This window comes from Dermochelys coriacea, chromosome 9 (assembly GCF_009764565.3).
Source record: "Dermochelys coriacea isolate rDerCor1 chromosome 9, rDerCor1.pri.v4, whole genome shotgun sequence".
Lineage (NCBI taxonomy): Eukaryota > Metazoa > Chordata > Testudines > Dermochelyidae > Dermochelys > Dermochelys coriacea.
In genome coordinates this window covers 35,233,115-35,244,971 of record NC_050076.1, presented here as the reverse complement: position 1 = coordinate 35,244,971, position 11,857 = coordinate 35,233,115, and the positions used below count along the sequence as shown (strand labels likewise).

At 46.1% G+C, this 11,857-nt stretch overlaps 1 protein-coding gene across 2 annotated transcripts; it reads left to right on the top strand.

Annotated features, from left to right (window-relative positions):
• Positions 1–2,263: 2,263 nt before the first annotated feature.
• On the top strand, positions 2,264–8,861 carry MRPL44 (mitochondrial ribosomal protein L44). 2 transcript variants are annotated; one of them, XM_038415308.2, is made up of 4 exons: positions 2,264–2,604; positions 5,140–5,608; positions 7,162–7,340; positions 8,219–8,861. In XM_038415308.2, the coding sequence occupies exons 1-4, from the start codon at positions 2,432–2,434 to the stop codon at positions 8,388–8,390; spliced, it is 993 nt and encodes a 330-aa protein (XP_038271236.1). In that variant the 5' UTR covers positions 2,264–2,431; the 3' UTR covers positions 8,391–8,861. The 2 variants fall into 2 exon arrangements, with proteins under 2 accessions (XP_038271236.1, XP_038271235.1); XM_038415307.2 differs by having other exon boundaries at positions 2,336–3,209.
• Positions 8,862–11,857: the final 2,996 nt, after the last annotated feature.

The window sequence follows — 11,857 nt, the reverse complement described above, 5'->3', positions numbered from 1 at the left end:
CGCAGAATTTAATGTAAGTTTTTAAAAGGTTTTCATTACCTTTCTTATCTTGGGAATTCTTAAACACTTTCATTCAAATGTGCAGGAATCCTGTATTTTCAGACAAAAACTTATTCTTCCTCAAAATGCTAAATATGCTTCCTATTCACTTCCTCTAGCCAAGCATCATTTCCAGAATCACTGTCCCTCAATTACTTATCCATTTCATTATGTAAAACAAGAGATGTTGAGTGTCCTCAATCTCATCTACCTCTCTCATAGGTAGAAACGGAAGTTTATTGAATTTGCTATTCATAACATCCAATTTGGAAACTTACTGAGATTCAGCATGTGCTTTTTATTTCTTAAATTTTAAATCAATTATATTTAAATTTAAAAGGTAGCCAAAGAATTTTCTAAAAGGCAAAGGAAGAAAATCTGTAGGGGTTGCATTAAAGGCAAAATATTAGCGGTCAGTAACTTCTGGTTGGAAGCAGGTGTCCCATTTTGTGTTGAATGTTATATATTCACCACCACCCAGTGATGAGCTGCCAAAATCTTAACAACTGGTTCCCTATAAAAAAAATTCTGATTTAAGGGATGTGCCAAGAGGTGGAGGGGGTGGGATGTAGTGGCAGGGAAGAGATTGCACAGAGGCAAAAGGGGCTCGTTGCAGGGGGTGCAGTGGCAGGGAGGGAGTGGCACAAGGGAGAAATGGGCAGGAGGGGATTGTTGCAAGGGGCTGGCAAGCAGGGGCATGTATGTGCCCGGGGGGGGGTGAAGGAGGCAGGGCGGGGTTTGCACAAGGGAGGAGTGGGCAGGAGGGAGATGGCAGGTGGGGGTGGGGCGTGACCATGGCTGGGGGTTGCCAGGTGGAGGTTGCCCAGAGGCCAAAGTGGCAGGACAGGGTGGGTTGTTGGGGTGGGGAGTGCACAGGGAAGAAGGTAGCTGGTCGGTGGGTGTTGGAGGGGGTGGCACTGGCTGCGAGAGGGGTGCCCGGGTCGCTCTCACATACACCATTCCCCAGGACAGGGACTGGACCTACCCCCCCCCCCCCCCGCGCAGTGCTCTGTGGGCCTGTGCGGCTCCCTGCAGCCTGGCTACTCCGTCTGCAAGGTACCTAGACACCCAGCTTCTCCGCTCGAAGAGCAGAACGCAGCTGTGCCTTCTTCCCCGCACTGTGGGCTGAGCCGGGCTCCCTGGTGCCCCCAGGGCTCCCTGCTGCCCCCAGGGCTCTCAGCGGCGACGCAGGCAGCCAGCCCGCCAGAGCTGGACTCCCCGGGGTCTGCGTCGGCAGCAGTAGCCGCCACTGAGAGCCCCGGGAGCGGCGGGGAGCTCTGCTCAGCCCCCAGCGCGGGGAAGAAGGCACAACTGCTCATGCTAGACCCACCCTTCCCCGCTCTGCTGCCAGCTGCTCCCCTTGGGGGAGGGACTGGCTGCGCTGCAAGCGGCCCCTCTGGAGCTGGGAGGCGGGGAGCAGCGGCAGCCTTGTGCTCTGCTGTTTTAAAAAAAATTGGGGGGCGGCACTGCTTTTTGGCGCCCCCACCCACTTGGCGCCCTAGGCGGCTGCCTAGTCCACCTACCCAACAGACCCCACCCCCTGGAACTCCCATGCCTACCCAACCCTGTCCCCTGACTGCCCCTCTGGAACCTCTGCCCCTTATCCAACCCCTCCTCCCAGCCCTGGCCCAGGCCCTTTACCATGCTGCTCAGGGCAGTGGGTATGGATGCTGTGCAGCCTGCTGGAGCTCGCAGCCCCACCCCCTTACCATGCCACTCAAAGCGGCAGGAGCTGCAGAGCTGCCCAGGAGTAGTCAAGAGCACCGGCAGCGCAGCACACGGAGTCCCTGCGAGGGGGGGAAGGCGGGGGAGGGGTTGGGGGAACCTCCCCCGCCCAGAGCTCAGGGAGCTGTAACAATTTTTAACAACCAGTTCTAAAACTGGTTCAAAATTTAACAACTGGTTTGCCCGAACCGGCTCCAGCTCACCACTGCCGCCACCACCCCCGCTCTCATGCTCACCCTTTGGGTTTGGCCCACACTGTGCTACAAGCAATTGCCTAGTGTGTTCGTTTATTTTTAGGTTTCAGAGTAGCAGCCCTGTTTGTCGGTATTCGCAAAAAGAAAAGGAGGACTTGTGGCACCTTAGAGACTAACAAATTTATTTGAGCATAAGCTTTCGTGAGCTACAGCTCACTTCATCGGATGCATTACTAATTTAAACAGCCTCGCCTCCCCCACCAGTCTTTATCCTTAAAATACATATGATCAGCTGAGAGAGGGTGGGATGAGATCGCAGCCCTTCACTGGTCGCGTGCTCTATTTACCTAGGACAGGGCTGAGCGCCGTAGAGCTCCTGAGAAGCGTTAGCTGGGCGCATTAATGCAGCAACTGCACGACTGCTGGGAGGTGGCAGCACCGCCGCTCTCTGGCCCGAGCCTGGGTTGCCAATTATGGTTGGGTGTGTTCTTGGAGGTGTCATCCCATGCCCTAATCTTTCATTCCTGGAGATTCTAGGCCAATCCTGGAACGCTGGCAACCTTAAACCGGGGTCAGAGCAGCACCCACGTGCACAGGCCCTAGGCCAGGCAGCTGTTAGACGGGGCAGCAGCAGCAAGAAGTTACGGTAAAGGGGCGGGTCCCTCCTCTTCCCCGGGCTGTGAGTGACCCTGGGGCACCAACGCGGCCGGGGCGGTGCCCTGCAAAGCGGGGCAGGGACCGGCATAACCCGAGCCCCTGGCCCTCCTGGAGGCCTGGCCGCATCGCATCTTTCCGATGTCAAACCTAAAACTTGCCGGCCCGGGCGCCCTCGCGGGGTAGCGGTGGGCCCGGAGCCCTACAGCTCCCGGCGCGCGGTAGGCGTGAGGGGAGGGAGGGCTGTGGTTGGAGCAGCGCCTGCTGGGAGTCGAAGTCCCCAGAGCCGCCCTGTCTCGGGCGGATCATGCGCTAAGGCGCGCCCGGAACGTTTCTCCCCGGAACTGAAGCGCCGAGGGCTGTTTCCTGCGGCCGCTCTCCTGGCGAGCCCCTTCCTGTTCCCAGTCCGCGCCGAGCAGCTATGGCGACGGGGCTGCTGCGGGGGCTGTTGCTGCGGGCGCCTCGTCGCCTCCTGGCCGCTGCCGGCGGGGCCGGGCGGGGCGCCCTCGGCCTCCAGCAACAGCAGCGCCGGGGCAAAAAGTTCTGGCTCCGCGCCTACCTGGAGCAGCAGCGGCTGCGGGCGCCCGCTACCCGCCGGTAAGAGCCGGGTCCGGCGCTCCCGGGTTCGGTCTCCCCGGCCCTACCGCCCTGTGCTGGGGCCCCGCTCCTTCCCCGGTCGCTCCGCTTTTCCTTTCCCCGTCTGCGCTGGTTGCCGCTTCTGCCCCCAGCTCCCCCGCTCCTGGACCCTGAGTCTGGGCGTAGGTGGAGGAAGGTCATCGGTAGGCCCATGCTGGGCTGTCCCGGGTCTGTGCATCCACCCCCCCCGTACTGTAGCCTTATCACCCTCTCTCCTCTTGCTAGACCCCACATCCCCCCGCGCCCCAACGGGACCCAGCACAGGGCTCGGAAGCGCCTGGCCCAGACCCACATTGTTATTTTTCAGAGTAGCAGCCGTGTTAGTCTGTATCTGCAAAAGGAACAGGAGGACCTGTGGCACCTTAGAGACTAACACATTTATTTGAGCATAAGCTTTTGTGTGCTACAGCTCACATAGATTCATAGATGCTAAGGTCAGAAGGGACCATTCTGATCATCTAGTCCGACCTCCTGCACAGCGCAGGCCACAGAATCTCACCCACCCACTCCTGTGAAAAACCTCACCCATGTCTGAGCTATTGAAGTCCTTAAATCGTGGTTTAAAGATTTCAAGGAAGTGAGCTGTAGCTCATGAAAGCTTGTGCTGAAATAAATGTGTGAGTCTCTAAGGTGCCACATGTCCTTCTTCACATTGTTATTTATTGTCGCTATTACAGTAGTGCCTGCCCCCCGCAGCTCAGTTTTAGTGCGGACAAGGTGCATGGGGCCCTCATTCTCCTCCTTGAAAACCCTCCCTCACCTGCTCCTTTTGCATAATGCCAACAAAAAACTCGACCCTATTTAGAGTGCTGGTGTGCTGACACTATGGCCTATGGCAGCGGTGGCTAAATGTACTGACCCTCTGAGCTGCATATGACAATCTTCAAAAGTTCAAGAGACGGGGCCCGCGCCTGCGGAGGCTCGGGGCATCAGCCACACAGGAGGGGCCTGCCGAGGCTCAGGGTGTCAGCTCTGTTCTTGCTGAAGCTCTGAGCCCTGGCAGGTGCACCCCCCAGGTCTGAAGCCCTAAGACCACCACTCCCCCTGCCCACCCCCGTGGGGCAGAAGCCCCAGCCCCACCACTCTGCTGCAGGGCAGAAGCCCTGAATCTGTGTCCCCCCACCCTCCCCCCACTCTGGTAGGTAGAGAATGGGGGCTTGTGGGGGGCTCCATGAGATGCACTTTAACTGTAAGAGAGCTGCATGTAGCTCTCAAGATGTGGTTTGGCCTCCCCTGACCTATGCTGCTGAGGCATATGGACTCATTGTTTCCTTTTATTTCCCTCTCTGTATCCATTTATCATTTCTTATCTTATACTTTAAATTATAAGTTGTTTGGGGCAGTGACTGTCTTTTTGTTCTGTGTTTGTACAGGGCCTAGCGCACAACAGGGTCCTGATCCAGGACTAGGGCTTCTAGGGAGTACAGTAATGCAAACAACAAATAATAATATTTGGGGGCATGTGATCTGGTGGGAGAGGGTGCTGGCAGCCCTGCATGGCATCTGTCAAAAGGGTACACAGGGACATGCCTTTTGAAGAAGGGAAAAGGGCAGGTTAAGGGACAGCGGCCTCATAGGCTACAAGCTGCAGACAGCTCCTTACCTGCAGACAACTCCTTCCCTTTGAGATGCTATATTTCGAGCCCTGCCTGGATACAAAATGTGTATCCACATCCAATCCACGATCCGCAAAAGCTGTCCGGATGCGGATATCCACGGATTTGAAGGGCTCTAGCAATAAGCCCACTTGAAGATGTCTGAAATATTCTGTTTATTTTTACATTTCCTCTTAATAAATGGTTTCATATCTAAGCTGTTTAGTGGAACAGATGACTGTCTGTCTGGAAGGTCTGTTCTACTCTTGAATTCATTCTCTCTTGTATGTTTGTAGTTCAGAGAAGCCTAACTGGGATTACCATGCAGAGATACAGGCTTTTAGTCACCGACTACATGAAACCTTTTCCTTAGACCTCCTCAAAACTGCATTTGTTAATTCTTGTTATATTAAAAGTGAGGAGACCAGACGCCAAGAACTTGGGCTAGACAAAGAAGCGGTTGCCCTCAATCTCCGGGATAATCACAAACTTTCTGAACAAGGGGTATCTCTTTCACGCTCTTATCTCACTCAGTGTTTTGAAGATGCTTATCCAAAGATGCCCTCTGAAGGGGTACGAGCCCTTGTTGATTTTCTCACGAGCCAGGAACTTGTGTCTTATGTGGCCAAAAACCTATCCATACAGGATTTAACGCTTTGTGCAGAGTTTCCTGTCCCACCCAGTGTGCTGCAGAAGACTTTCTTTGCTGTAATAGGAGCATTGTTTGAAAGCAGTGGGCCTCAGAAAACAGGGATATTTATCAGGGTAAGTACTACCAGTTACAGGTATTATTTTTATTTCTTTGGCACCTCTCTAAGGCTGTAGCGATCCCAGTCTCAAATTATAAGACCAAAAATAAATAAATGGTATCTTATCCCTGACTGCTGGCAGAGGCCAGACCCCCTACAAACTTATTTCCCACATTCAGGTCTAACTGACGTGCATATATGCAAGAACTAGGAGAAATATTCCACTTAGGATGGAACCATCAGTTGCGCACATATGGGAAATGACTGCCTAAGAAAGAGTACTTGCAGAAAGGGATCTGGGGGTCATACTGGATTATAAAACAAATATGAATCAACAGCTTAACACTCTGTGTGTGTGGGGGGGGGGAAGGCATTCGAGGATGTATTAGCAGGAGTTTTGTAAGCAAGACATGAGAAGTAATTCTTCTGTTCTACTCCACGCTGATTAGACCCTCAACTGGAGTATTGTGTCCAGTTCTGGGCACCACATTTCAGGAAAGATGTGGAAATATTGGAGAAAGTCCAGAGAAGAAAAACAAAAATGATTAAAGGTCTAGAAAACATGACCTGGAAGATTGAAAAAACTGTTTGTTTTGTCTGGAGAAGAGAAGACTGAGAGGGGACATAAGTATTCAAGTACATAAAAGGCTGTTACAAGGAGGAGGGAGAAAAATTGTTCTCCTTAACCTCTGAGGATAGGACAAGAAGCAATGGGCTTAAATTGCAGCAGTGTAAGTTGGACATTGGGAAAATCTTCCTAACTGTCGGGGTGGTTAAGCACTGGAATAAATTGCCTACACAGTTGTGGAATCTCCATCATTAAAGATTTTTAAAAGCAGAATAGACAAACACCTCTCAGGGATGGTCTAGATAATACATAGTCCTGCCATGGTGCAGGGGACTGAACTAGATGACCTAGATTTCACTTTACCTAAGTCAACCTCTACTTTTCAAGGAATAGCAACCTATTATTTATTTAAGTAGCACTGTTTACTTTTGGCCTGATTTGTTAGATATTTTATGGCTGAATCAGTGGCTGCAGTATAACTTTTTAAACAGTTATTTGATGGTTAGTACAGTCATGAAACTGTTCCAGAAAAACTCTGCAATTTCTTAACATTATGCATAGAAAGTCAGATCAATTCAGAGATTTGTTAAGAAACCTTTTGATGTTTGATTCCAGGGAGACTCTTATTAAAATATATTGAGAGGGAAGTCATTTTAGCAGTTGCTGTCCTTTCAGTTTATGCCATTTACTTCTAATTTTGTATCAGAGAAGTGTCAGCTAAGAGACATAATATGAAACAACTTAAAACCATGTTACTTCTGCTGAATGACATTCAGATATGTCTGTAGGAAAAAGCAACTATTAATGGAGAACAGCTTCCTTCCTATTTAGACAATTCTGTCTCATTGTTTACAGAATCACAAATTTCATTCAAAATATCTTGTAATGCAACGTTTCTGTATTGGATTTTCTACCACATAACTCTGTAATTAGTTAGTACTTACAAAGCACCAGAGCATTCACTCCTCTTCCTTTCTGTTAATTGTAATATTTTTGTTCAGGACTTCTTAATTCCCCAACTGATTGGAAAAGACCTTTTTGAGATCTGGGATGTTATAAACCCCATGGGTTTGCTAGTGGAGGAATTGGCCAAGATGAATATATCTGCTCCAGAACCAAGACTTACCAGGCAATCAGGAGCCAGTACAGTTCTACCACTGTACTTTGTTGGATTGTACTGGTTAGTAAAACTTTCATTCGAAGTCAAAGGGATTCCAGTTTTGGGAGAGGGAGGAAGGAAATGGTCTGTTTTTTACAAGTTGCCCTTGTTAAAGTTGCCATGTAAAAATACTTTTGGAAGAGAAATGCAGTTTATTCAATGGACTTTATATAACATTTGCGGATTGACATGTTCATTCCCATACAAATGCATAAAGAGACAGTCCCCCGTCTCAAGGAGTTTATAATCTAGTATCGATACATGCAGTACATTGAATGCAGGTGCAAATTTTAATAGGGTTCTTGCAGACATTATTGTTGAACAGCTTTGAAAAAGAATGAAACCTTTCCATGCTTCAGTAGCATGGGCAGAGGATGCAAAAGGGAAGTGGGATTGACAAGAGAATCCTCAAAGTACAAGGGTTACTTTAGAGTATTTAAGGCCAAATCAGGGCCTCATTTCTGTAGCCATGAAGATTGTTTCTCTGCTAATTGAACTATTTTTGAATAAATCTATTGCTGAACTGTGTAAAGACAAGACACTTTAAAATGCTTGTTTATCAGGAAAAGAGAGAGGGATATCAAGATGGTGCACAAATGATGTACTTGTATATTTTTAAAAAGTTGTAACAGATTGGACAGTTCAGGCAATAGGTAATGGGATATAAATCTGAATTAACACAGTTGTACTTCAGAAATTCGATACAATTCTTACCTGAGTATCCATCAACAAGTACGTATTCATGTACAGTTGCCCAAAAGACCACCATAATCTAAATGTTTTCCCTCCAATAAATATGAAATGCTGGTTAGAGGACTCGTATTATATATTAATGGTGTACAGTGGTGTTCACAATTTTCTCATGACGTTTACTTGATTTTTTTTTCCCCCCCTCCCAGTGATAAGAAGCTTATAGCTGAAGGTCCTGGTGAAACGGTGTTAGCTGCAGAGGAAGAAGCTGCCCGTGTGGCACTGCGGAAACTGTATGGATACACTGAGAACAGACAACCGTGGGACTACTCTAAACCAAGAGAGGGATGGAGAGCAGAAAAGGCTATTAGCAGCAGTTAGACAACTAAGTATACTTCTTCTGCCTATCCACAAAAGCCATGTTCTCCATGCTAAGTATAAATGCATTTCAGAAAAGCAAACTTCAGCAATTCAGCTCTTTGGTATAAAGGATATATTTTGAAAATGCAGCCATCACATATACGTTTAGAATTCTCCAAACTTGAATAGATTGATTTTTTTTCTTTCTACAAAATGTTTCCTATTATAAAGTAACTGAAGAAAATGGGATATTTCTTATTAGTAACAAAGCAGGGGAGTTTTCCCCACTGAATTCCCGTTATTTGGCAAAGAACTTGACCATATATCCAAGCATACAACTCTTAAGAATGTATGGTAATCTGTGACTGACCACTTTTTTTATTTTTGAGCAAACTGTCTCCATACAGGAAATAAAACTTTTATGTATAGGTATCTGGACCAGTTTTGAGAGTATTATCAACAAATCAGCATTGAATTAAAAATGTAACATTAGCATGAGACTTGCATCTGATTTCAGTTGGCCTTGAGTTGTGGTAAAATCCATATGAAATATAATATCCACCTCATCAGTATCACTACAGATCAGAATAAAGGATATGCTCTGACATCAGTTGCATACACTGATGCTGTTAAGGCCTTACCAACAGTTTGCTTGCTAATTTGTAATTTACTGTTCATTTGCCATAGACAGTTGCCATTTGTTTCTAGACCCTGAAAGAGAGTGTATTCTTCATTAGAAAATACTGTGTTTGGAGTGACAGAGAGGAAAGCGCTTACGTTTCTACATGATATAAAAGAAAATCTACAGCCTACCTTCTTTTCTTGTTGGCCTGGTGATTGCTAATATTAGGTTGACAAAATGTTGGTGCTTTATATTCACTAACTTTTTGTTTTGCCTACTAAGTAGAATTCACCCCTTCTTTTGAACAGCTCAGCCTGAACAGTTTTCTAGGCCTGCACAATATTGGATTATATGAAAATCTATTTGCCTTTGCACACCCCTTTCTAACACTCAAAACATTTGTCTCAAAAAGCTGTTTTAATGAGGATGCTACAATATCACTACATGCACAATACAATCTGATGGATTAGCAGAAGGTACCCTTGATCATACAGAAAATAACGTTTTTCCTTTTGACATTCAAAATCTGTTGCGTACAATTGAATCTCTGAAAGTTTGCATCTGTACATTTCCACTGTGAATAAAAGATTTGCATCTCGAATTCATTTTAGTCTAACTCCTGTCAGGCAGGACTAGATAACTCAGGATTGGTTTTGTGATATGGATCTTTTCATCTCAGTCACTAGTAAGATTCCACTCCAGGTAAAATCTGATCTATGCATGAAACTCTGAGAAAAGGAGAGAACCAGCATAGCGGTTGTGGTGGAGGGAGACTGAATGTGTGGGAAATTCAGAGGATAGTTCACTTGGGCTCCCTTGCCTGATACCATGCGGAGGGTACTTGAGAAATACATTCAGTTGGTGCATCTACTTGAGCAGTTATGAGTGGCTGTGCTGCCTGACAGGGGGGCAAGTAGCCATATGTATCTGCTGGCCAAAACCCCAGTATAGGGTGGGGAAGCGGTGGCAAAGCAGGTACAAAATCCTTCACCGGCCTGAGATTGCAGTAGGTACTATCAAGCAGCTCTATGGCCTGGGCATGATAATTCTATCTCACGATATCTACGGCGTTCCCTAGTCAAGTCCTACTGATCAGAGCTGTTCTTTAGAGAATAAGGTTTGGCCCTGAGGTATGTTATAATAAAACTGTAGCCTAGTTAGTCAATTCAAAGAAAGCCACAAGTCTGTCATTGTTCAAATGTGTTTTCATTCAAATATCTGACATGAATCTCTGCACGTATGAAACGCTTCTGAGTAGATAAGTGTAGTCTTTCTGCTTGCTTCTAATGCTACAGTTTACTTAAGTGGAAAAAATAGCTTATGACTAAAATGCACAACCTCATGGTCAATATAGCATAAAATGAGAGTAATAAGATATGGGCTCAGGAAGGCCTGGTTGCCTACCTTAGGTTTGTCTGAAAAATTACAGCTAAATAAAATGCTGTTCTAGCTATGACAAACTTGAGGTCCATTGAAAAAGAATAGACACCTACACCCAATGCAGCACTCCAGTGATGCTCACTACATTCAGAATGGATGATGACAGCATCTGAAAAGAGGAAACTAGTTCATACTTCTATTTTTCAATTGTGAAGTACTTCTGTTAATTATTTCACCTGATTTAAAAGGACTCTGTGTTTTTTACTACCGAAAGGTTAATATGCCTACTAATACATGTGTGTATAAAAAAGAAAATATTTTGCCAGCAGGTTGGCTTTAAAAAAGAACTGCATGAAGCTACTCAGCAGTTCAGAAAATTAGAATGTCAGTAGAAATGAATTAGGGGGGTGAGTGCAGGTGAGAAAATGAATGGTACGTTTATCATGTAATATGTATGTGGAATTGCTCCAGTCAGAAGCCTGGATTTAAGAGTAAAGGATAGTTTGGGGACAGAAGGGAACAGATGAAGTGAAATGGAGACAGTGAAGATTAAGGAAGGAAGCAGAGGATTTAAGGAATGAAACAAAATGAAGATATTAGAGCAAGAACTTTTCAATTGGCTTTGCAATGTACAGTATCATATGGCTATTACTGCCACGTGTATGTCTTTTTCAAACAACCTGGTGAAGTTTCCTTTACTCTTCAGAAAAATAGTTACACTGATCTGAGATGTAGGTGAGGCAGTTTTCAGCCCTGGACCAGTGATGGTTTAAGGTGAGAACTAATATCGTAAGATTTATGCCATTGGAAAGCTGGGAATGCCTCAGTTTCCAACAGGTTATGGTTTCTAGCTCTGGAAAATCCTGAGATATTGACTTTAAAACTGTACCATTATTATGTCTAGAAAAGTTGTTCTGGTAACTGAGGTTTCCAAATGTTTTTCTTTTCCTCTGAGACAGTAGGACTGAGGGCCCAATCCAGTTCCTATTCAGGTTAATAGGAGTCTTTCCATTCATTTAGACAGGAGTTGGGTAGGATCCAGGGTATATACAGAATACCCAGTGATGGGGGTTTTTAAGGATATCATTGGTTTCACGAGTTTGGCATAATTTTCAGTAACTCAGGTCTAGTAAAAGCTATCCCAAATTCATGCTAATAAAAGCTTAAGTCCTCACCTCCCCATTGTGTATTACTTCACATATAGCTAATGTTTGCAAAGCAAAAGCATTACATTTCCTCCCTCCCCTTTTCCAATCTAATGTTACAATGCTGTGTTATGTGGGTCAATAGCTCAGCACACAAGATAACGCTGTCATAACAGAGTGGAGTGTGGATATACGATGACAGAAAAGAGGGTTACTGGTAAGAAAAGAAAAGGAGTACTTGTGGCACCTTAGAGACTAACAAATTTATTAGAGCTCTAATAAATTTGTTAGTCTCTAAGGTGCCACAAGTACTCCTTTTCTTTTTGCGAATACAGACTAAC

Coding starts and splice junctions, on each gene's coding strand:
- MRPL44 (XM_038415307.2), top strand. CDS start 3,034: ATGGCGACGGGGCTGCTGCGGGGGCTGTTGCTGCGGGCGCCTCGTCGC. Junction 5,609..7,161: donor AAACAGGGATATTTATCAGG/GTAAGTACTACC, acceptor ATTTTTGTTCAG/GACTTCTTAATTCCCCAACT. Junction 7,341..8,218: donor TACTTTGTTGGATTGTACTG/GTTAGTAAAACT, acceptor CCCCCCTCCCAG/TGATAAGAAGCTTATAGCTG.